General features: G+C 46.7%; 1 protein-coding gene across 2 annotated transcripts in view; it reads left to right on the top strand.

Moving 5' to 3' along the window:
• Nucleotides 1-1,934: 1,934 nt before the first annotated feature.
• The window catches only part of ATG16L2 (autophagy related 16 like 2), a 103,273-nt gene continuing 80,548 nt past the window's right edge, over nucleotides 1,935-24,659 (top strand). For both annotated transcript variants that reach the window (XM_073612614.1, XM_073612613.1), the window contains exon 1: nucleotides 1,935-2,096. In XM_073612614.1, the coding sequence (XP_073468715.1) occupies nucleotides 1,985-2,096 (112 nt within the window). In that variant the 5' untranslated portion in view covers nucleotides 1,935-1,984. The remainder of the gene's footprint in view (nucleotides 2,097-24,659) is intronic.

The raw sequence follows: 24,659 nt of genomic DNA, 5'->3' as shown, positions 1-24,659 counted from the left end.
AAATGTACATGGAGTACGTTCATCTCTGAGTAGAGGTCCACCTTAAGGTCAAATACTTCCTGATGGCAACCTCAGCCTTGTCCCGGGACGTTGGTGAAGAACGGCACAGAGTAGAAGTACCCCGTGTGTGTGGAATAGAGCCATCCCATACAAGGTGCCCAGCCCAGGAGAACCCACCCGGGGGGGGGGCAGGCCTCACATGTGACCCACACTTCGCACCCAACGGGGGAGGAAGGTCCATCACTACCCCCTGCCCTTCCCGACAGGCTCAGAGATACTCATAGTAGAGTTACTAGATACTCATAGTAGGATTCCAAGATACTCATAGTAGGGTTCCAAGATGTTTTATAGTAGGGCTCATACCCTGTTTCCCCGAAAATAAGACCTAGCGTGATTGTTGGTGATGGCTGCAATATAAGCCCTACCCCCCAAATAAGCCCTAGTTAAAGTCCTTGTAGGTCTTATTTTCAGGGTAGGGCTTATTTGGGGGGTAGGGCTTATATTTCAGCCATCACCGACAATCACGCTAGGTCTTATTTTCGGGGAAACAGGGTAGGTACTCTTAGTAGGATTCCTAGCTGCTCTTTTTTTTCAGATCCTCAGAGAGTTCTTTGCCATGAGGTGCCATGTTGAACTTCCAGTGACCAGTATGACAGAGTGAGAGTGATAACCCCACATTTTAACACACCTGCTCCCCATTCACACCTGAGACCTTGTAACACTAACGGGTCACATGACACCAGGGAGGGAAAATGGCTAATTGGGCCCAATTTGGACATTTTCACTTCGGGGTGTACTGACTTTTGTTGCCAGCGGTTTAGACATTAATGGCTGTGTGTTGAGTTATTTTGAGGGGACAGCAAATTTACACTGTTATACAAGCTGTACACTCACTACTTTACATTGTAGACAAGTGTCATTTCTTCAGTGTTGTCACATGAAAAGATAGAAGAAAATATCTACAAAAATGTGAGGGGTGTACTTACTTTTGTGAGATACTGTAGGTCAGGTAGGTAGGTTGGGTAGGTGAGGTAAGTGGGTGGGTAGGAGAGGTAGGTAGGTTGGTGGGTGAGGTAGGTAGGACAGGTAGGTGGGTGGGTAGGTAGGTGAGTGGATGGGTAACCCAGGTAGGTAAATTGGGTAATTGAGGTAAGTTGGTGGGTGAGGTAGGTCAGGTAGGTAGGTGGATAGGAAAGGTAGGTAGGTGGGTAGGTAGGAGAGGTAGGTCAGGTAGGTGAGGTAAGTGGGTGGGTAGGTGAGGTAGGTAAGTTGGTAGGAGGGTAGGAGAGGTAGGTAGGTTGGGTAGGTGAGGTAAGTGGGTGGGTAGGTAGGTTGGGTGGGTATGTCGGGTAGGTGGCCCCTGTACCTGAAGCCCCCATCTTGTGTCTCTGTGCTCTGATCTATGGGCTGTGTGTTTCTATTGGTGCACACAGTGTAGGGAGTCTCTACATACAAAGGTGACCCCCTAAGACTTTGTAGTATAAAGGATCTCTTGGTGTCATGGTGAGGATTCTGTCCAATCAGAAGTCCTGACTTCACACCGACCAATCCCCATCATCATCCCAGGGTCAGCCAGGCAATCAGCATTATCCTGTCATTATATAGGAGGGGGAGGGGGAGGGGCTCATACATAGACATGGAAGCTGCATTTCTCGATCTGACAGTCTGACTTCACTGGCCGCATACTTGTTGTGATAGGAGGCGGAGTCACACCTCCCATACAGGCAGAACAGGTATAGGGGGGGGGGGGGGGAGGGGGAGGGGATCCCTGCACATTGTATCAGTGTCAGCCCCGCCCCTCTGATCTCTCTCATACATTGTATCTGTTCCAAACCCCGCCCCTGTTACTTTGTACGAGTGCTGGGCCCCGCCCCCCCTGCGCTGTCCCGTCACTGGTTGGGTCCCTCGGCGTTAGGCTCCGCCCCGCACACTCTCGCCCCACCTAGTGACGTGTGGCCCCGCCCTCGTGTTGTGTGTCGGAGGGATGCAGCGGCCGGGGGGAGACTCCGGGATCCGATGGAAGCGGAACATCGTCCACCAACTACGACACCGGGACCGGACCCAACACACCGCCTTCCGGGACCTCGTCCTGTCCTGTGAGTACCGATCACCCCCTACATGGTACAACCTACCCCCCCCCCCCTCCTCCTAAATGGTACTATCTACCCCACCCCCTCCTCTCCTGGGGCAACCTACCCCCCCACCTGGAAATAACCCCCCTCCTCCTCCTAAATGGTACTATCTACCCCCCTCCCCCTATCCTGGGGCAACCTACCCCCCCCCCACCTGGAAATACCCCCCCTCCTCCTAAATGGTATTATCTCCCCCCACCTGATACCACTTACCCCCTCCCCCCCTCTGGGAATACATACCCCCCCTCCTCCCCCTAAATGGTACTATCTACCCCACCCCCTTCTCTCCTGGGGCACCCTACCCCCCCACCTGGAAATACCCCCCCCCCTCCTTACAGCTTCTAATCTGCTGGAAGTTTTCCTATCGCTCCATAATAACACCAAATACACTATATTACCAGAAGTATTGGGACACCTGCCTTTACACACACATGAACTTTAATGACATCCCAGTCTTATGCTGGCCATACACTATACGAAAAATCGGCCGAAAAATCGTTCGTATGGACACTTCGTTCGTTTTTCGGCAAGTTAGTGGGTACAAATCGATAATCGTTTGTGACGTTTTTGTGGAAAAAAAACGAACGGCATGTTTGGAAAATTTCTGCCGAACGTACGATAAATTGCAAGGTTAATGTGTTTCCCGTCCGAACTGCCTGCACTAGGTATATGTAAAAAAACGAACACAAAATTATTTATTCATGTCCACTGAACAGATTATCGGACATTATATGATGGCACGATCGTTTGCGGTCACGGTCGAACGTTCGTTTTTCGAAAATGGGTTCAGCCGATTTTCTGTATAGTGTATGGCCAGCATTAGTCCGTAGGGTTCAATATTGAGTTGGCCCACCCTTTACAGCTATAACAGCTTCAACTCTTCTGGGAAGGCTGTCCACAAGGTTTAGGAGTGTGTCTATGGGAATGTTTGACCATTCTTCCAGAAGAACATTTGTGAGGTCAGGCACTGATGTTGGACGAGAAGGCCTGGCTCGCAGTCTCCTCTCTAATTCATCCCAAAGGTGTTCTATTGAGTTGAGGTCAGGACTCTGTGCAGGCCAGTCAAGTTCCTCCACCCCAAACTCGCTCATCCATGTCTTTATGGACCTTGCTTTGTGCACTGGTCCAAATCATTTGGTGGAGGGGGGATTATGGTGTGGGGTTGTTTTTCAGGGGTTGGACTTGGCCCCTTAGTTCCAGTGAAGGGAACTCTTAAGGTGTCAGCACACCAAGACATATTGGACAATTTCATTCTCCCAACTTTGTGGGAACATTTTGGGGATGTCCTAGAGTTGTCACCTCATCCCTTTAAACCCGAACACATATGAATTACACGGGTTCTGAGGCTTAGTTAATGCAGATAAGGCACCAAGTGAGTTCAGTTACCACCTTAATCAGCCACAGAACCTGTGTAATTAATATGTGTTCAGGTTTAAAGGGATGAGGTGACAACTCTAGGATGTCCCCTTCCTGTTCCAACATGACTGCACACAAAGCAAGGTCCATAAAGACATAGATGAGCGAGTTTGAGGTGGAGGAACTTGACTGTCCTGCACAGAGGCCTGACCTCAACCCGATAGAACACCTTTGGGATGAATTAGAGCGGAGACTGTGAGCCATGCCTTCTCGTCCAACATCAGTGCCTGACCTCACAAATGCGCTTCTGGAAGAATGGTCAAACCTTCCCATAGACACCCTCCTAAACCTTGTGGACGGCCTTCCCAGAAGAGTTGAAGCTCTTATAGACGAGAAGGCCTGGCTCGCAGTCTCCGTTCTAATTCACCCCAAAGGTGTTCTATCAGGTTGAGGTCAGGACTCTGTGCAGGTCATTCAAGTTCCTCCACCCCAAACTCGCTCATCCATGTCTTTATGGACCTTGCTTTGTTGGTGATGGTCAAACATTCCCATAGACACACTCCTAAACCTTGTGGACGGCCTTCCCAGAAGAGTTGAAGCTGTTATAGCTGCAAAGGGTGGGCCAACTCAATATTGAACCCTACGGACTAATAATGGGAGGTCATTAAAGTTCATGTGCATGTAAAGGCAGGCGTCCCAATACTTTTGGTAATATAGTGTACAGTGGTGGCCGCTCCCCCATCCATGTGTTTGGCCCCCCCCCCCTGATCTACATACAGGACGCCAGACGCATGGATTCCAATCATGGGGGTGTGTTTTTCTGAAGCACATGATTAGATCCAGAGGCTCTAATAGGTTTCAAAACAGGGTGGGTTCTGGGCACAGGGCACTGCGCCCCCACGATCTCACCCAATTATGTGAATATTTGATATTCTTCCTCATTCTCCTCCCGGCCAATCAGGAAGTCTCCTATTTGGCCAGGAGGTCTTAGGGCTCCCTGGCCAATCGTGTCTCAGGACACACTTCCGGTTTCTGTTTGGCTGGAAGGAGAATGTCTCCCGTGTGCTCGCCGGAGCGGCCCCAGGCTCTTCCTTCTCCTGGCCTCCATAAGGTAAGGTGGCCTCAGATGAACAACAAACTGAAATCTTTTAGGTGGAGGGAAGTAAAAAAAAAAACTAAAATAATATGGTTGCATAAGTTTGCACACCCTTACACTAATACTTTGTTGAAGCACCTTTGGATTTTATTCCAGCACTCGGTCTTTTTGGTCATGAGTCTATCACCATGGCACATCTTGGACTTGGCAATATTTGCCCACTCTTCTGTGCAAAAACACTCCACATCTGTCAGATTACGGGAACATCTCTTGTGCACAGCCCCCTTTAGATCACCCCACAGATTTTCAATGGGATTCAGGTCTGGGCTCTGATTGGGCCATTCCTTGAATCTTCTTCTGGTGAAGCCATTCCTTTGTTGATTTGGATGTATGCTTTGGGTCGTTGTCATGCTGAAAGATGAAGTTCCTCTTCATGTTCAGCTTTCTAGCAGAAGCCTGAAGGTTTTTGTGCCAATATTGACTGGTATTTGGAACCGTTCACGATTCCCTCTACCTTGACTAAGGCCCCTGTTCCTGCTAAAGAAAACAGCCCCCAAGCATGATGCTTCCACCACCATGCTTCACGGTGGGTATGGTGTTCTTTTGGTGATGTGCAGTGTTGTTTTTTGCACCAAACATATCTTTTGGAATTACGGCCAAAAGGTTCAACCTTGGTTTCATCAGACCAGAACACATTCTCCCACATGCGTTTCGGAGACTTCAGATGTGTTTTTGCAAAGTTTAGCCGGGCTTGGATGTTTTTTCTTGGTAGGAAAAGACTTCTGTCTTGCCACTCTACCCCATAGCCCAGACATATGAAGAATACGAGAGATTGTTATCAGATGTACCAAAGAGCCAGTACTTGCCAGATATTTCTGCAGCTCCTTTAATGTTGCTGTAGGCCTCTTGGCAGCCTCCCTGACCAGTTTTCTTCTCGTCTTTTCATCAATTTTGGAGGGACGTCCAGTTCTTGGTAATGTCACTGTTGTGCCACATTTTCTCCACTTGGTGATGACTGTCTACAGGCCCAGAGGTCTCAAACTGGCGGCCCTCCAGCTGTTGCGGAACTACAAGTCCCATCATACCCCTGCCTGAGAGAGTCATGCTTGTAACTGTCAGCCTTGCAATGCCTCATGGGACATGTAGTTTCGCAACAGCAGGAGGGCCACCAGTTTGAGACCCTCTGGTCTACACTGTGTTCCATGGTATATCTAATGCCTTGGAAATTCTTTCTACCCTTCTCCTGTCTTGATACCTTTTACAATGAGATCCCTCTGATGCTTTGGAAGCTCTCTGCAGACCATTTACAGATTTTCAATGGGATTCAGGTCTGGGCTCTGGCTGGGCCATTCCTTGACTCTTCTTCTGGTGAAGCCATTCCTTTGTTGATTTGGATGTAGGCTTTGGGTCGTTCTCATGCTGAAGAATGATGTTCCTCTTCACGTTCAGCTTTCTAGCAGAAGCCTGAAGGTTTTTATGCCAATATTGACTGGTATTTGGAACTGTTCATAATTCCCTCTACCTTGACTAAGGGCCCTGTTCCTGCTAAAGAAAAAAACGCTCCCAAGCATGATGCTGCCACCACCGTGCTTCACGGTGGGTATGGTAGTTCTTTTGGTGATGTGCAGTGTTGTTTTTGCACCAAACATATCTTTTGGAATTATGGCCAAAAAGTTCAGCCTTGGTTTCATCAGACCAGAACACATTTTCCCGCATGCTTTTCGGAGACTTTAGATGTGTTTTTTGCAAAATTTAGCCGGGCTTCGATGTTTTTTCTTGGTAGGAAAAGACTTCCGTCTTGCCACTCCTCCACCCCATAACCCAGACATATGAAGAATACGCTAGGTCAGCCTTTCTCAACACAGAGGAACCCTTGAAATAGTTCTCCGGTCTTGAGGAACCCCTGCTAAAAATTAGAAATCTACAACTCATGATACATTAGTGTGATGGTCAGTGAGAGGAATGGTCCTTACACTTGTGGTCATTGGGAAGAATTACCTCCTTACAGATAGCTAAAAAAGATCAATGGCGTCGGTGGGACCTTATCTGAGTGGCAAAACGTACCCAATGCTGAAGGAACCCCTAGCAACCTCAGGAGGAACCTTGGTTGAGAATGCGATTATTGTCCACCGAGCCAGTACTTGCCAGATATTCCTGCAGCTCCTTTATTGTTGCTGTAGGCCTCTTGGCAGCCTCCCTCACCAGTTGTCTTCTCATCTTTTCATCAATTTTGGAGGGATGTCCAGTTCTTGGTATTGTCACTGTTGTGCCACATTTTCTCCACTTGATGATGACTCTTCACTGTGTTCCATGGTATATCTAATGCCTTGGAAATTCTTTTGTACCCTTCTCCTGACTGATACCTTCTAACAATGAGATCCCTCTGATGCTTTGGAAGCTCTCTGAGGACCATGGCTTTTGCTGTAGGATGCGACTAAGAAAATGTCAAGAAAGACCTACTAGAACAGCTGAACTTTATTTGGGGTTAATCAGAGGCACTTTTAGGCCCCATTCACACCTGAGCGTAGCGTTTTTTGCGCGTTTTTTTTTTGCGCGTATTTGTGCGTTTCCATGCAGCGTTTTCCGGCGTTTTTGAGCTTTGGCTTTTTTTTCATTAGCCAATAGGAAAAATGATCATCTGTTTCATCATTTGTTGCTATGTTTTTAGATTTTGTCATCTGCTTCCTGCTCCAAAAACGCCCAAATCCGCCCGATTCGAGCGACAAAAAGGTTTCAGAACTTGTTTGAGCTTCAGGCGACTCGGAGTGGAGATGTGAACCGTCTCCATAGAGAATGATGGATTTTTTTCCCCCCTCAAGCGTTTTGTAGCTTCCGGCTTCAAGCTACAAAACGCTGAGGTGTGAACGGGGCCCTAAATGATGGGAGGTGTGTAGTAGTTTATAGGTCACATTTAGGGGGCCGGTTCACACCATAGAAACGCAGTCTGGATGCGTTCCAGAGGCTTTTCTGCATGCGCGTTTTTGGTGCGTTTTTGATGCGTTCCAGTGCATCCCCCCCCTCTTTTTTCTTAACTTTAAATAAGTATATGTGTGTTCCAGTGCATTTTAGGTGCGTTTTTGAAGCCATTTTACAGCGTTCCGGTGCAGGAAAAATGCAGCATGTTCTACTTTTTTTTTTTTTCTGGAACGCACTACTGGGTGTGAACTATGCCATAGAAAACCATATAAGCCTACTTTCCATGCGTTTTTTATCCGGAAAAAAATAAAAAACGCACTGGACTGCATGTGGTGTGAACTGGTCCTAAAGGTGGAAAAAGTTCTGAGGACCAGTTTACACCACATGCAGTCCAGTGCGTTTTTTGTTTTATTTTTTTCTGCATCAAAAACGCATGAAAAGTAGGTTTATACGGTTTTCAATGGCATAGTTCACACCCAATGCGTTCCAGAAAAAAAAAAAGTAGAACATGCAGCATTTTTCCTGCATTGGAACGCTGTTAGGACTGGTTCACACCACAAAAACGCACTCCATATCCGCTCCGTATGCGCTTCTGCATGCGCGGTTTTAATGCATTTTTGATGCGTTTCCGGCTGCATTCCAGGTGCTTTTTTTTTTTTTTTTTCAGTTTTTTCCCCCACTATACTAGGGTTCAGTGCAATTCAGTGCGTTTTTAATGCGTTTTACAGTGTTCTAGTACAGTCCAGTGCAGGAAAAATGCAGCATGTTCTACTTTTTTTTTTTTTTTCTGGAACTGCAAGCACTGGTGTGAAAAATGCCATTAAAAACCATATTGCCTACTTTCCATGCGTTTTTTTTAATGTAGAAAATAAATGCACTGGACTACATGTGGTGTGAACTGGCCCAAAAACGCACTGGAAGGCACCTAAACGCACTGGAAGGCACCTAAACGCACTGGAAGGCACCTAAACGCACTGGTACACACATGTCCTTATTTAGGGCCAGTTCACACCACATGTAGTCCAGTGCGTTTATTTTCTGCATTAAAAAAACGCATGGAAAGTCGGTTATATGGTTTTTAATGGCATAGTTCACACCAGTGCTTGCAGTTACAGGAAAAAAAAAAAATGAACATGCTGCATTTTTCCTGCACCGGATTGTACTGGAATTCTGTAACATGCATCAAAAACGCACTGGAACGCACATGTCCTTATTTAGGGCCAGTTCACCCCATAGAATTGCAGCCCCGATGCCTTCGGAATGCTTTCCTGCATGCGCCTTTTTTTACACGTTTTTTATGCATTTTTGGTGCAGTCCAGTGCATTCCCCCCCCTCTTATTTCTTAACCTTAAATAAGGACATGTGTGTCCCAGTGCGTTCCAGTATGTTTTACTGCGTTCCAGTACAGTCCAGTGCAGGAAAAATGCAACATGTTCCTTTTTTTTTTTTTTTTTTTTTCTGGAACGCGGAATGTGAACTATGCCATTGAAAACCATATGCGTTTTTGATGCAGAAAAAATATACGCACTGGACTGCATGTGGTGTGAACTGACCCTTAAGGTTTAAAAAAAACAAAACAAAAAAAAAGAGTGGGGAAAAAATGCACTGGAACGCATCAAAAACGCACATGCAGTAAAGCATTCGGAACGCATCCGGACTGCGTTTCTATTCTGTGAACCCGCCCTAAAATGATTTATCTTTGTCTCGTTTTTTTTTTTTTCTGCATCACAGAAGCCGACATTTTAACAGGGGTGTGTAGACTTTTTATATCCACTCTGTGTGTGTGTGTGTGTGTGTATATAGTTCACACCAGTGTGTTCCAGGAAAAAAAAGTAGAGCATGTTGCATTTTTCCTGCACTGAACTGGAATGCTGTTAGGACAGGTTCACACCACACAGACCGTATACAGCGCTGTGTACACTATACCACAGGCCCCGTCCCCTCCACGTACACCTTCAGTCATTTCCCTTAGGGATTATTAATGTATTGTGATTCCCATTAGGGGGTTACGGTTAATTATTATTATTATTATTATTATATTTATTTTAATTTATTATATGAATAAATAAATGTAAAATAAATATACAAATCATAAATAAAGAATAAATAAATTCAATAAATTAATACTAAGTAATAATAATAAATGAATAAATATAAAATAAATACACAAATAAAGATCATAAAAAATAAATTCAATAAATGAATAATAAGTAATATGAATAATAATAAAAATAAATAAATGTAAAATAAACACACAAATAAAAATCATAAATAAATTCAATAAATGAATACTAAGTAACAATAAATAAATTACCCTTAACTTTAACCCTTACCCCTTAAAAAAAAAAAAAATTAATAATAATAAATAACTAAACACCCTAACACAAAATAAATTATTATTATTGTATTTTTTTTTTTGTTCGAGTTTGGGTGTTGATTGTTATATTATTATTATTATTATTATTATTATTATTATTTATATATATATATATTTATATATTTATAATTATTATATATATATATATTTTGAGGTTAAATTGTGGTACAATAAGAGTTTTCAATAAAGGGGGACTCCGCCATGTACATGGGGAATGAAGGGTTCCCTTTGTTCTATCACATAGTAAGGTTGAATAAAGACACCAGTCCATCCAGTTCAACCAGAGTGAGTGTCTACAATTGTCCCTATCCCTGTACATTGTGTCTCATTAAGATGCTCATCTATTATTATTATTTACTTAAAGCGTTTGTAAAGGTGTTTTTTTTTTTTTTTAAAAATAACAAACATGTTATACTTACCTTCACTGTGCAGCTCGTTCTGCACAGAGTGGCCCCGAACCTCGTCTTCTGGGGTCCCTCGGCGGCTGTTTCAGCTCCTCCCCGCAAGCATTCACCACCTTAATGCGAGCTCCCTCGCACGGTGGTGAGTGCTTGCGGGCGCGCTCCCGTGATACAGCCGGCGGCTATAGCCGCTCGCTGTATCACTCGGCCCCGCCCCCCGGCGCGCCGCGTCATCGGATGTGATTGACAGCAGCGCGAGCCAATGGCTGCGCTGCTTTCAATCCATCCACTGCAGCCAATCAGCGGCCAGGGTGAGCGGAGGAACAGATGTCGGGAACGCGAAGCTGACTTTCGAGGCGTCAGGTAAGTAAAACGGGGGGCCTGGGGGCGGCGGTTCTGTCAGAAGTTTTTTCACCTTAATGCATAGAATGCATTAAGGTGAAAAAATTTTTACCTTTACAACCCCTTTAAGATACCCATATAGCGCTGTCAATTTACGCAGCACTCCACACATACATCGCACACTCACATCGGTCCCTACCCTCAAGGAGCCCACAATCCAAGGTCCCCAACTCACATTCATATACTGGGGCCAATTTTTTGAACAGAAGCCAATTAACCTACCAGCATGTCTTCGATGGACTTTGTATGGAATCGTCACCTTCTGATGTCCCCTCCACGTGTAATCATCATCATCATCATCATCATCCGGGTGTTGGTGTCATTATGGGGTACACGGGGGGCACTGGAAGGTTTTTAGTTTGCACACAGCGCTGTATATTGTTATTTTATATGAATATACCGGAGTACTTACCAATCAGGTATTAGGTCTTACCAATCAAGAGTAGGGCTATACTAGAGGATATACCAATCAGTCACGGGCACATTACTAGAGTACTTACCAGCCAGATATTAGACCTATACTGGAGAACTTACCAATCAGTCACCAGGACTATAGTGGAGAACTTACCAATCAGTCACCAGGACTATACTGGAGTACTTACCAATCAGTCACCAGGACTATACTGGAGAACTTACCAATCAGTCACCAGGACTATAGTGGAGAACTTACCAATCAGTCACCAGGACTATACTGGAGTACCTACCAATCAGTCACCAGGACTATACTGGAGAACTTACCAATCAGTCACCAGGACTATACTGGAGAACTTACCAATCAGTCACCAGGACTATACTGGAGAACTTACCAATCAGTCACCAGGACTATACTGGAGAACTTACCAATCAGTCACCAGGACTATACTGGAGAACTTACCAATCAGTCACCAGGACTATACTGGAGAACTTACCAATCAGTCACCAGACTATACTGGAGTACTTACCAATCAGTCACCAGACTATACTGGAGAACTTACCAATCAGTCACCAGACTATACTGGAGAACTTACCAATCAGTCACCAGGACTATACTGGAGAACTTACCAATCAGTCACCAGACTATACTGGAGTACTTACCAATCAGTCACCAGGACTATACTGGAGAACTTACCAATCAGTCACCAGGACTATACTGGAGTACTTACCAATCAGTCACCAGGACTATACTGGAGAACTTACCAATCAGTCACCAGGACTATACTGGAGTACTTACCAATCAGTCACCAGACTATACTGGAGAACTTGGCTATCAGATGCTGGACTTACCAATCATATACTAAGACTACACTAAAGTACTTAATGATCAGATACTTGAGTACTGCAAATCAGACACTAGGACTGTACTCTAGAGCATTTACCAACCAGATTCTAGGACTTTACTAAAGTACTACTAATCAGGTACTAGGACTTTACCAGAGAACTGCTGGTCAGTTACTGGGACCAGACTGGAGTAGTACTGGTCAGTCACTAGATGTATGATAGAGTACGACTGATCGGTCCTCGGTGCTGTACTGGAGTACTGAGAAGATACCAGGACTATACTTGGGTACCATTGATCTGCTACTACACTAGAGTACTGCTGATCAGATACTAGACTATGATAAGTACTACTAACCAGTCACTAGGACTATACTGGAGTATTTATGATCAGATACAGAGCCTTGAAAACGTTTTCTTACCCCTTGACATTTCTTTCCCACATTTTGTCAAAAACATAAATGTATTTTATTGGGATTTTATGTGATAGACCAACACAAAGTGTCACATAATTGTGAAGTGGAAGGAAAATGATAAATGATACAAATAAATATGTGAAAAGTGTGGGGGGACATTTGTATGGCGCCCCCCGGAGTCAATACTTTGTAGAACCCCCTTTCTCTGCAAGTATTTTGGGGATGTCTCTACCAGCTTTGTACATCTAGAGAGGACATTTCTGCCCATTCTTCTTCTTCATAAAATATCTCAGGTTCTGTCAGATTGGATGGAGAGCGTCTGTGAACAGCAATTTTCAGGTCTCGCCACAGATTCTCCATTGGATTTAGGTCTGGACTGTGACTGGACCATTCTAACACATGAATATTCTTTGATCTAAACCATTCCATTGTAGCTCTGGCTGTATGTTTCGGGTCGTTGTCCTGCTGGAAGGTGAACCTCCGCCCCAGTCTCAAGTCTTTTGTAGTCTCTAACAGGTTTTCTTCTAAGATTGTCCTGTATTTGTCTCCATCCATCTTCCCATCAACTCTGACCAGCTTCCCTGTCCCTGCTGAAGAAAATCATCCCCACCACATGATGCTGCCACCACCATGTTTCACGGTGGGGATGGTGTGCTCAGGGTGATGTGCAGTGTTAGTTTTCCCCCACACATAGAGTTTTGCTTTTAGGCCACAAAGTTGAATTTTGGTCTCATCTGACCAGATCACCTTCTTCCACATATTTGCTGTGTCCTCCACATGGCTTCTCACAAACTGCAAACAGGACTTCTTATGACTTTCTTTCACCAATGTCTTTCTTCTTGTCACTCTTCCATAAAGGTCAGATTTGTGGAGAACACGACTAATAGTTGTCCTGTGGACAGATTCTCCCACCTGAGCTGTGGATCTCTGCAGCTCCTCCAGAGTTACCATGGACCTCTTGGCTCTTCTCTGATTAATGTTCTCCTTGCCCGGCCGGTCAGTTTAGGTGGACGGCCATGTCTTGGTAGGTTTGCAGTTGTGCCATACTCTTTCCATTTTCCAATGATGGATTGAACAGAGCTCCATGAGATGTTCAAAGCTTTGGAGATTGTTTTTTAACCTAACCCTGCTTTATACTTCTCCACAACTTTATCCCTGACCTGTCTGGTGTGTTCCTTGGCCTTCATGATGCTGTTTGTTCACTAAGGTTCTCTAACAAACCTCTGAGGGCTTCCCAGAACAGCTGTATTTATACTGAGAATAAATGACACACAGGGGGACTCTATTTACTAATTAGGTGACTTCTGAAGGCAATTGGTTCCACTAGATTTTAGTTGGGGGTATCGGAGTAAAGGGGGCTGAATACAAATGTACCCCCACACTTTTCACATATTTGTAAAAAATGTTGAAAACCTTGTCATTTTCCTTCCACTTCACAATTATGTGCCACTTTGTGTTGGTCTATCACATAAAATCCCAATAAAATCCATTTACGTTTTTGGTTGTAACATGACAAAATGTGGAAAATATCAAGGGGTATGAATACTTTTTCAAGGCACTGTACCTGGATCACAATGGAGTGCTGCAGATCAGCTACTTAGACTACAGTAGAGTACCACATACCCGATGATAGGACCACACGAGAGTCCTGTACATTGTAGAGCGCATTTGTGTATTTCCTCCAGATCTGTGCCGTCATCCAGTGTGAGAATTCCTGTAATAAAGACCAATCACTGCTGCTCTCTCTTCTTGTGCAGGGGGACTGGTCTTGTCTCCGCCCCCTCCTGTAGTGGGTGGGGCCTAATGGGCCCTCCCACAGCTCTGCTATCAGCACAGACTATATTCAGCAGTTAGGTCAGTGCTGCTTTTACAAGGTAGTATCTGGGTTTGCTAAAGCATTCAGTGCAGTGGGAGGAGTTCTACAAATATAAAAATGTTTCGATGGGTGGATGTCAGTCTGGAGGGGTGGGGGAAGTGTGAAAATCCTGCTGAATGTGGATGTAGTGAATGATAGAACACAAAGTTTATTCCTGGTGTTTGTAGGAGATGAGTGATCAGTGGTGTCTGATGGTGTGGAAGTCGTCAGTCACCTGACTCAGCACAGTGACTGGTCTGCAGAGGATGGCGGCTGAGATGTGAGGCTGACAGCAGCCGTGGCTTTGTTCCAGGATACAGCTGTGTACTGTGTGCTACCACCGTACAGGGATGTACAGTTCATACTTACTGAGCTGTGCAAGGGATATCGGAGTCCCCGTCAGGGTCCCCCTTTACATCAGGGTCCCCCTTTACGTTAGGGTCCCCATCAGGGTCCCCCTTTACGTCAGGGTCCCCATCAGAGTCCCCGTCAGGGTCCCCCTTTACATCAGGGTCCCCCTTTACGTTAGGGTCCCCATCAGAGTCCCCATCAGGGCCCCCCTTTACGTCAGGGTCCCCATCAGAGTCCCTGCCAGGATCCCCCTTTACATCAGAGTCGCCGTCAGGGTCCCCCTTTGATGTAAAGGGGGACCCTGATGTAAAGGGGGACCCTGATGTAGAGTCCCTGCCAGGATCCCCCTTTACGTCAGGGTCCCCCTTTATGTCAGGGTCCCCATCAGAGTCCCGTCAGGGTCCCCCTTTACGTCAGGGTCCCCATCAGAGTCCCCGCCAGGGTCCCCCTTTATGCCAGGGCCCCCCTTTACGTCAGGGTCCCCGTCAGGGTCCCCCTTTACATCAGAGTCCCCGCCAGGGTCCCCCTTTATGCCAGGGCCCCCCTTTACATCAGAGTCCCCGCCAGGGTCCCCCTTTACGTTAGGGTCCCCCTTTATGTCAGGGTCCCCATCAGAGTCCCTGTCAGGGTCCCCCTTTATGCCAGGGTCCCCCTTTTTACGTTAGGGTCCCCGTCAGGGTCCCCCTTTACGTCAGGGTCCCCATCAGAGTCCCCGCCAGGGTCCCCCTTTATGCCAGGGTCCCCCTTTACATTAGGGTCCCCGTCAGGGCCCCCCTTTACGTCAGGGTCCCCCTTTATGTCAGGGTCCCCATCAGAGTCCCTGTCAGGGTCCCCCTTTACGTCAGGTCCCCCTTTATGTCAGGGTCCCCCTTTATGTCAGGGTCCCCCTTTACGTCAGGGTCCCCCATAAATTGGTGTCCTCATCAGAGCCCCCCTCCCCTTATATTGGTATTTTCATGAGAGCCCCCCTTATATCTGGGTCCCCATCAGAGAAAGGCTGTGTATACTGGACCTATTCTGAGGATGGTGGATTGCACACAGAGTTCAGGTATAGTTCAGGATCAGAGTGTATGAGGGTGGATTAGTGGATATCTCCTGGTCTTGGGTTGGGTTGGGAGGTGGACGTCTCCCCTGCGGTGGGTGGAATATCACATGGACATGTTGTGTAGAGGGCACACACTGACCTGAGCGGAGTAATGTACGGAGTCGGAGTTGGTAGGTAGCTGTGGAAACCTCCAGTGTGATGTTACAATGAAGCCACAAGACTGCGCCGTCCACTCCGTGTATTCCCAGGACCCCCGTCCTCATCCCACCAATCCTCCACATCGGGGGCCCCGTATGTTCTACAAGAGGGCCACACTGTGTGATTTACAAATAATTTGCAGGCTGAAAAAGATAATAGAATCAATTGGTCCCCCTTACATTGGGAAAAAAATGTTTTTTTTGTTTTTTGGGTTTTTTTTTATTTATTTATTTTTTTTTTTCAAACTGGTTTCTGTTTTTATTTATTTTTTTTCCCAGGTAAAATTAGGGGGGGGGGATGGGGGAAAGTAAGAATAGTGGAATATGTCTTTTTACAATGATAAATGATGTATCTATGACATGGAATTCAAATTGTATAACATGAAGACGTTAATGAAAGATTTCTAAGACTTCACAGTGCCTTGAAAAAGTATTCATACCTCTTAACATTTTCCACATTTTGTCATCTTACAACCAAAAATGTAAATGTATTTTATTGGGATTTTATGTGATGGACCAACACAAAGTGGCTCATAATTGTGAAGTGGAAGGAAAATGATAAATGATACAAATAAATCTGTGAAAAGTGTGATTTAGGTCTGGACTGTGACTGGGCCATTCTAACACATGAATATTCTTTGATCTAAACCATTCCATTGTAGCTCTGGCTGTATGTTTCGGGTCGTTGTCCTGCTGGAAGGTGAACCTCCGCCCCAGTCTCAAGTCTTTTGCAGACTACAACAGGTTTTCTTCTAAGATTGTCCTGTATTTGTCTCCATCCATCTTCCCATCAACTCTGACCAGCTTCCCTGTCCCTGCTGAAGAAAAGCATCCCCACCACATGAAGCTGCCACCACCATGTTTCACGGTGGGGATGGTGTGTTCAGGGTGATGTGCAGTGTTAGTTTTTAGGCCAGAACGTTCAGTGTTGGTCTCATCTGACCAGATCACCTTCTTCCACATGTTTTCTGTGTCCTCCACATGGCTTCTCACAAACTGCAAACAGGACTTCTTATGGTTTTCTTCTTGTCACTCTTCCATAAAGGTCAGATTTGTGGAGAACACGACTAATAGTTGTCCTGTGGACAGATTCTCCCACCTGAGCTGTGGATCTCTGCAGCTCCTCCAGAGTTACCATGGACCTCTTGGCTCTTCTCTGATGAATGTTCTCCTTGCCCGGCCGGTCAGTTTAGGTGGACGGCCATGTCTTGGTAGGTTTGCAGTTGTGCCATACTCTTTCCATTTTCAGATGATGGATTGAACAGAGCTCCGTGAGATGTTCAAAGCTTGGGATATTTTTTTATAACCTAACCCTGCTTTATACTTCTCCACAACTTTATCTCTGATCTGTCTGGTGTGTTCCTTGGCCTTCATGATGCTATTTGTTCACTAAGGTTCTCTAACCTATGAGGGCTTCACAGAACAGCTGTATTTATACTGAGATTAAATTACACACAGGAGGACTCTATTTACTAATTAGGTGACTTCTGAAGGCAATTGGTTCAACTAGATTTTAGTTAGGGGTATCGGAGTAAAGGGGGCTGAATACAAATGTCCCCCCACACTTTTCACACATTTATTTGTAAAACATTTTGAAAACCATTTATCATTTTCCTTCCACTTCACAATTATGTGCCACTATGCTTTACTATGCAGCGGGGGGGTCCCAGCAATCAATCGCCCACCTTTAACGTGGAAAGTCCCTCCCGTTGTCCAGAGCGGCCGCGCTGCACGTCTTGTGTGAATATGGTAGGGCTCTGTGGGGAGGGGGGAGTGCTGTGCAGAACAGGATTCTACTATCTGGGGGGGTCAGTCTGTGATGGGGGGGTCAGTCTGTGATGGGGGGTCAGTCTGTGATGGGGGGTCAGTCTGTGATGGGGGGGTCAGTCTGTGATGGGGGGTCAGTCTGTGATGGGGGGGTCAGTCTGTAATGGGGGGGTCAGTCTGTGATGGGTGGGGCAGTCTGTAATGGGGGGGTCAGTCTGTGATGGGGGGGTCAGTCTGTAATGGGGGGTCAGTCTGTGATGGGGGGGTCAGTCTGTGATGGGGGGTCAGTCTGTGATGGGGGGGTCAGTCTGTAATGGGGGGGTCAGTCTGTGATGGGGGGTCAGTCTGTAATGGGGGGGTCAGTCTGTGATGGGGGGGTCAGTCTGTGATTGGGGGGGTCAGTCTGTAATGGGGGGTCAGTCTGTGATGGGGGGGTCAGCCTGTGATGGGGGGGTCAGTCTGTAATGGGGGGGTCAGTCTGTGATGGGGGGGTCAGCCTGTGATGGGGTGGTCAGTCTGTAATGGGGGGTCAGCCTGTGATGGGGGTCAGTCTGTGATGGGGGGGTCAGCCTGTGATGGGGGGGTCAGTCTGTGATGGGGGGGGTCAGTCTGTAATGGGGGGGTCAGCCTGTAATGGGGGGGTCAGTCTGTGATGGGGGGGTCAGTCTGTAATGGGGGGTCAGTCTGTGATGGGGGGGTCAGTCTGGGATGGGGGGGTCAGCCTGTGATGGGGGGGTCAGCCTGTAATGGGGGGGTCAGCCTGTGATGGGGGGGTCAGTCTGTAATGGGGGGTCAGTCTGTGATGGGGGGGTCAGTCTGTGATGGGGGGGTCAGCCTGTGATGGGGGGGTCAGCCTGTGATGGGGGGGTCAGCCTGTAATGGGGGGGTCAGTCTGTAATTGGGGGGGTCAGCCTGTGATGGGGGGGTCAGTCTGTAATGGGGGGGGTCAGTCTGTAATGGGGGGGTCAGTCTGTGATGGGGGGGTCAGTCTGTGATGGGGATTTGTGATGGGGGGTTAGAGCTTCACGATTCTGGCTAAAATGAGAATTAGGATTTTTTTTCTTTTATTTATTGAAGTGTATTTTTTCCCAAAAAATAGCATTTGAAAGACCGCTGGGCCAATACAGCGTGACATAAAATATTGCAGCAATTGCCATTTTATTCCCTAGGGTCTCTGCTAATAAATATATATATATATAATGTTTGGGGGTTCCAAGTAATTTTTTTAGCAAAAAATATTGATTTTAACTTAAGAAAGAAGTGTCAGAAAAATATTTAGACTTTAAGTGGTTAAACTTCCTGCAATCTCTCCACTTGTTTATATGAAAGAAACAGCAAACTCTGCAGGACAGAGGGGGTGAATCGAGATCACGATTTTTTAACGATTAATTGTGCAGCTCTAATGGGGGGGGGGGGTCAGTCTGCAATGGGGGGGTCAGTTTGTGATGGGGGGGGTCAGTCTTTTATAGAGGGTCAGTCTGTAATGGGGGGGTCTGTGATGGGTCATTTGTGATGGGAGGTCAGTCTTTTAGTCAGTCTTTTATAGGGGTCAGTCTGTAATGGGGGGGGGGGGTCAGTGTGTGATGGGGGGTTTGTGATGGGGGATCAGTCTGTAATGGGGGGTTTGTGATGGGGGATCAGTCTGTAATGGGGGGGGGGGGTCAGTGTGTGATGGGGGATTTGTGATGAGGGGGTCAGTCTGTAATGGGGGGTTTGTGATGGGGGATCAGTCTGTAATGGGGGGGGGGGGTCAGTGTGTGATGGGGGATTTGTGATGAGGGGGTCAGTCTGTAATGGGGGGTTTGTGATGGGGGGTCAGTCTGTAATGGGGGGTTTGTGATGGGGGATCAGTCTGTGATGGGGGGTTTGTGATGGGGGGTCAGTCTGTAATGGGGGGTTTGTGATGGGGGATCAGTCTGTGATGGGGGGCTCTAAGATGGGAGGCTAGGGTTGCTACCTCATCCCTTAAGGCTGCGTTCACACCTGAGCGTTTCAAATTCAGGTGTTTTTGCTGTGATTTTGTTCAGGTCACCAATGTAAAAAACAGAAAAACGCCTATTATGTGCCCCATTCTCCTGTGTCCATGCAGAGCTCCCAGTAGTTCATTTTTCAGGTGATCCTCAGTCTTTCCCCCTCCTCTTCTCATGGCCGGTCTCAGGAAGACACTCTTCTCGCTGGTCTCTTGCTGGTCTTCTTGCTGCCCCGTCATCAAAGGCAATGCAAGATGATGTGATGACGTGAGTGCCCGTCCGCATTGCCGTCCTGGGTGCCAAGGGAAAAGGGGGGGGGGTCAATTGACACTTTTTTTTTTTTTAAAGGTGTCCAGAAGAAAATCTCCCCATGACAGATGGACTGAGGCCGGGGCTAAGAAGTGACACCAGGAGATTGAGGGTCCCTGAAGGACCCAACAGACTGGGATAGTCTGCAGTCATTGAGGAGATGTACTAAAACTGGAGAGGGCAAAATCTGGTGCAGCTGTGCATAGTAGCCAATCGGCTTCTAACTTCAGCTTGTTCAATTAAGCTTTAACAATAAAACCTGGAAGCTGATTGGTTTCTCTGCAGAGCTGCACCAGGTTCTGCACTCTCCAGTTTTTTTAGTAAACCACCCCCCATAGTGTGTTAGTGGTTGGCTCGGGGCCCGATGACTCACCAGAAGAGCAATGCTGAGTCAGAGCCGATAGTGGTTTCCTGCGTTCTCTGAGGACAACAACCATCAGTTCGGGAGATGGAGCACACTGTGTGAGTGAGGGACCCAACGGGGTACAGGGGTCAGTATAGGAGAACACATATTTTAAGTACTCAGGACCCCTAAACCATGTGCGTTATTCGCTCAGAGTGACACATTGGAGGCACCAGAACAATGACAGAGTGGTTGCTGCTTTTAATACAGAGCAGTAGTTCCCACCATCCCTGTGCTGAGTTCCCAGGTCTGTACACCTTCTGTGCCCATTATGAGGGGTTCCCACCATCCCTGTGCTGAGTTCCCAGGTCTGTACACCTGATGTGCCTATTATGAGGGGTTCTCACCATCCCTGTGCTGAGTTCCCAGGTCTGTACACCTGATGTGCCAATTATGAGGGGTTCCCACCATCCCTGTGCTGAGTTCCCAGGTCTGTACACCTGATGTGCCCATTATGAGGGGTTCTCACCATCCCTGTGCTAAGTTCCCAGGTCTGTACACCTGATGTGCCCATTATGAGGGGTTCCCACCATCCCTGTGCTGAGTTCCCAGGTCTGTACACCTGATGTGCCCATTATGAGGGGTTCCCACCATCCCTGTGCTGAGTTCCCAGGTCTGTACACCTGATGTGCCTATTATGAGGGGTTCTCACCATCCCTGTGCTGAGTTCCCAGGTCTGTACACCTGATGTGCCCATTATGAGGGGTTCCCACCATCCCTGTGCTGAGTTCCCAGGTCTGTACACCTGATGTGCCCATTATGAGGGGTTCTCACCATCCCTGTGCTGAGTTCCCAGGTCTGTACACCTGATGTGCCCATTATGAGGGGTTCCCACCATCCCTGTGCTGAGTTCCCGCGTCTGTACACCTGATGTGCCCATTATAAGGGGTTCCCACCATCCCTGTGCTGAGTTTCCAGGTCTGTACACCTGCTGTGCCCATTATGAGGGATTCCCACCATCCCTGTGCTGAGTTCCCGGGTCTGTACACCTGATGTGCCCATTATAAGGGGTTCCCACCATCCCTGTGCTGAGTTCCCAGGTCTGTAGTCCTGATGTTCCCATTATGAGGGATTCCCACCATCCCTGTGCGGAGTTCCCAGGTCTGTACACCGGATGTGCCCATTATGAGGAGTTCCCACCATCCCTGTGCTAAGTTCCCGGGTCTGTACACCTTCTGTGCCCATTATGAGGGATTCCCACCATCCCTGTGCTGAGTTCCCAGGTCTGTACACCTGATGTGCCTATTATGAGGGGTTCTCACCATCCCTGTGCTGAGTTCCCAGGTCTGTACACCTGATGTGCCAATTATGAGGGGTTCCCACCATCCCTGTGCTGAGTTCCCGGGTCTGTAGTCCTGATGTGCCCATTATGAGGAGTTCCCACCATCCCTGCTGGGTTTTTATATTTTTTGTATTATGGAAAACGCTAAACTGCCAGTAGCTGACTTTGCCCAGAAGGTTCCACCTGTAACCAGATCACTTTTGGATGCCTGTACCCTTTAAGGAGAATGTCAGTTACATAATTGTTTATTTTAACAGAAGTATCAGATTTGCATGTTGGCTGATAAAACGGGAAGGATCTAATATGGGAGATGTGAAATATCACACAACAAGCCTCCTGTTACAATACTGAGACTTCTCAGGTGGTGATAAAGAAAACAGATTCTCAAACTTAGCAGTCAGTTGGGGAATACACTTGCTAAGGTGTTAAATTTATAATAGTGTGTATGGATTCCCTGGAGAGATGAGTTAGCCTAAAGTGGGCTGTGTTAACCTGGAGGGGGGGGGGGTGTTTTCCTGGATGAGGGGGTGTTCCTTAAAGGAGGGGGGTGTTTTCCTGGAAAAGGGTATGTTTCCTTGGAGGTGGGTGTTTTTCCCAGGAGAAGGGTGTGTTACCATGGAGGAGGGTATGTTTACTTTTAGGGGGTGTGTGTCCTTGGAAAATGGTGTCTTTTCTTTGAAGGGTATCACGTTATTCTCTTTACGAGGATGTGTTACCTTGGAGGAGGGTGTATATCCATGGAGACTTTGTTTCCTTGGAGGAGGATGTTTTTTCATGGAGGGGGATGTTTTTCCTTGGAGGAGGTTGTTTTTTTTCATGAAGGAAGATATTTTTCCTTGGAGAGATTTGTTTTTTTCTTTGGAAGATGTTTTTTTTTTTTTTTTCTTTTTTTGGAGGAGAGTGGGTGTTGCATTGGAGGAGGAGGGTGTGTTCCTTTTGGGTATTTTTTCCATGGAGGAGGGTGTGTTTCCCTGGAGGAGGGTGTGTTTCCCTGGAGGAGGGTGTGTTTCCCTGGAGGAGGGTGTGTTTCCCCGGAGAAGGGTGTGTTTCCCCGGAGGAGGGTGTGTTTCCCCGGAGGAGGGTGTGTTTCCCCGGAGGAGGGTGTGTTTCCCCGGAGGAGGGTGTGTTTCCCCGGAGGAGGGTGTGTTTCCCCGGAGAAGGGTGTGTTTCCCCTGGAGGAGGGTGTGTTTCCCCTGGAGGAGGGTGTGTTTCCCCTGGAGGAGGGTGTGTTTCCCCTGGAGGAGGGTGTGTTTCCCCTGGAGGAGGGTGTGTTTCCCCTGGAGATGGGTGTGTTTCCCCTGGAGATGGGTGTGTTTCCCTTGGAGGAGGGTGTGTTTCCCTTGGAGGAGGAAGTTGTGTTTCCCCGGATAAGGGTGTGTTTCCCCGGAGAAGGGTGTGTTTCCCCGGAGAAGGGTGTGTTTCCCCGGAGAAGGGTGTGTTTCCCTGGAGATGGGTATGTTTCCCTTGGAGGAGGGTATGTTTCCCTTGGAGGAGGTTTTTCCTTGGAGGAAGATGTTTTTTTCATGAAGGATGTTTTTCCATGGAGGAGGATTTTTTTTCCTTGGAGATGGTGGGTTTTTTTTTTGGAGGAGGATGTGTGTTTTTTTTTTTTTTTGGAGGAAAGTGTTTATCCTTGGAGGAGTGGGTGTTGCATTTGAGGAGGAGGGTGTGTTACTTTGGGTATTTTTCCTTGGAGGGGATGTGTTTCCATGGAGGGGGGGGGGGGGTTCCCTGGAGGAAAGTGTGTTTCTTTGGAAAAGGGTGTGGTGTTTTTTTTTTTTTTTTTTTGTTTTTTTTTTATAGAGGAGGGGATGTTTCCTTGGAGGAGGAAAGCCTGTTTCCTTGCAGGAGGGTGTGTTTTTCCTTGGAGATGGATGTATTTCCCTCTGGGAGGGTGTGTTTCCTTTGAAGGGTAATGTTTCCTTGGAGGAGGGTGTTTCTTTTTTTTTTTTTTTTTTTTTCTTTGTAAGGAGTTGTTTTTCCCGGGGGGGAAGGCTGTATTACCCTCTAGAAGGGGGTGTTTTTCCTCGAAGAGGGTGGGTTTTTCATTGGAAGGGGTGTTTTTTCCTTTGAGGGGTTGTGTTTTCTTAGAGAAAGGTGTTTTATTCTTGAGAAGGGGGTTTTACATTAGAGGAAGAGGGTGTATTTCCTTGGCGGAAAGGGTGTTTCCTTTCAGGAGGGGGAGTTTTTCCTTGGAGGAAGGTCTATTTGCCTTTTGAGCTTTTGAGGGGTGTTTTTCTTTTGGTGGAATATGTATTTCCTTTTGGTAGGGTGTTTCCTTGGCAGAGGATGACTTTACTTTGGAGGAGGGTGTTTTCCCTTGGATGAGGGTTTTTTTTTTTCCTAGGAGAAATGTGTTACCTTGGAGGAGTGTTTTTTTTTTCCCTTGGAGGAGGATGGTTTTCCTTGGAGGAGGTTTTTTTGTTTTCCTTGGAGGAGGGTGTTTTACCTTGGGGGAAGGTCTATTTGCCTTTTAGGGGTGTTTTTCCTTAGCGCAGGGTGTTTTTCTTTTGGTGGAATGTGTATTTCCTTCCAGTAGGGTGTTTCCTTGGAGGAGGATGATTTTACTTTGGAGGAGGGTGTTTTCCCTTGGATGAGGGTTTTTTTTCCTAGGAGATATGTTTTCCCTTGGAGGAGGTTTTTTGTTTTCCTTGGAAGAGGTTTTTTTGTTTTCCTTGGAGGAGGTTTTTTTGTTTTCCTTGGAGGAGGGTGTTTTACCCTGGGGGGGTTATGCTGGTCTACAGTCTAGTTCTGCACCATACTGGGATTGCGCTCTCATCTCTCTGGAGTTCGGTGGTGTAATAACCTCCGGTGACTCTCATCGTTCATTGACATTTTGTACCCCACCACACAGAGAATGGATTAATGAGTTACTAAACAGTGGAGAGCAGATGACTTTGTAGTTATTTGATAAGTAGATACCATTGATCAGCTTATTAATCGAGATGTTTGTATTTGAAAATGATGCCAAATTTTTTGAGTCTAATTTTAAAAACATTAAAAAAAAAGTTTTTTCAAAAAACCTAAACTTCACTAAATACAATCCTATAATCATTTTATTTCCAATTCTAGTCATTTTAGGCCCGTGTATGTCCCGCTCTGGTCAGTGTCTGGTGGACAGTTTTGCACG

This window comes from Aquarana catesbeiana, linkage group LG02, assembly GCF_042186555.1.
Source record: "Aquarana catesbeiana isolate 2022-GZ linkage group LG02, ASM4218655v1, whole genome shotgun sequence".
NCBI classification, from domain to species: Eukaryota; Metazoa; Chordata; class Amphibia; order Anura; family Ranidae; genus Aquarana; species Aquarana catesbeiana.
The sequence above is the reverse complement of the archived record's forward strand: the minus strand, read 5'-3'. Positions and strand labels throughout refer to the sequence as shown.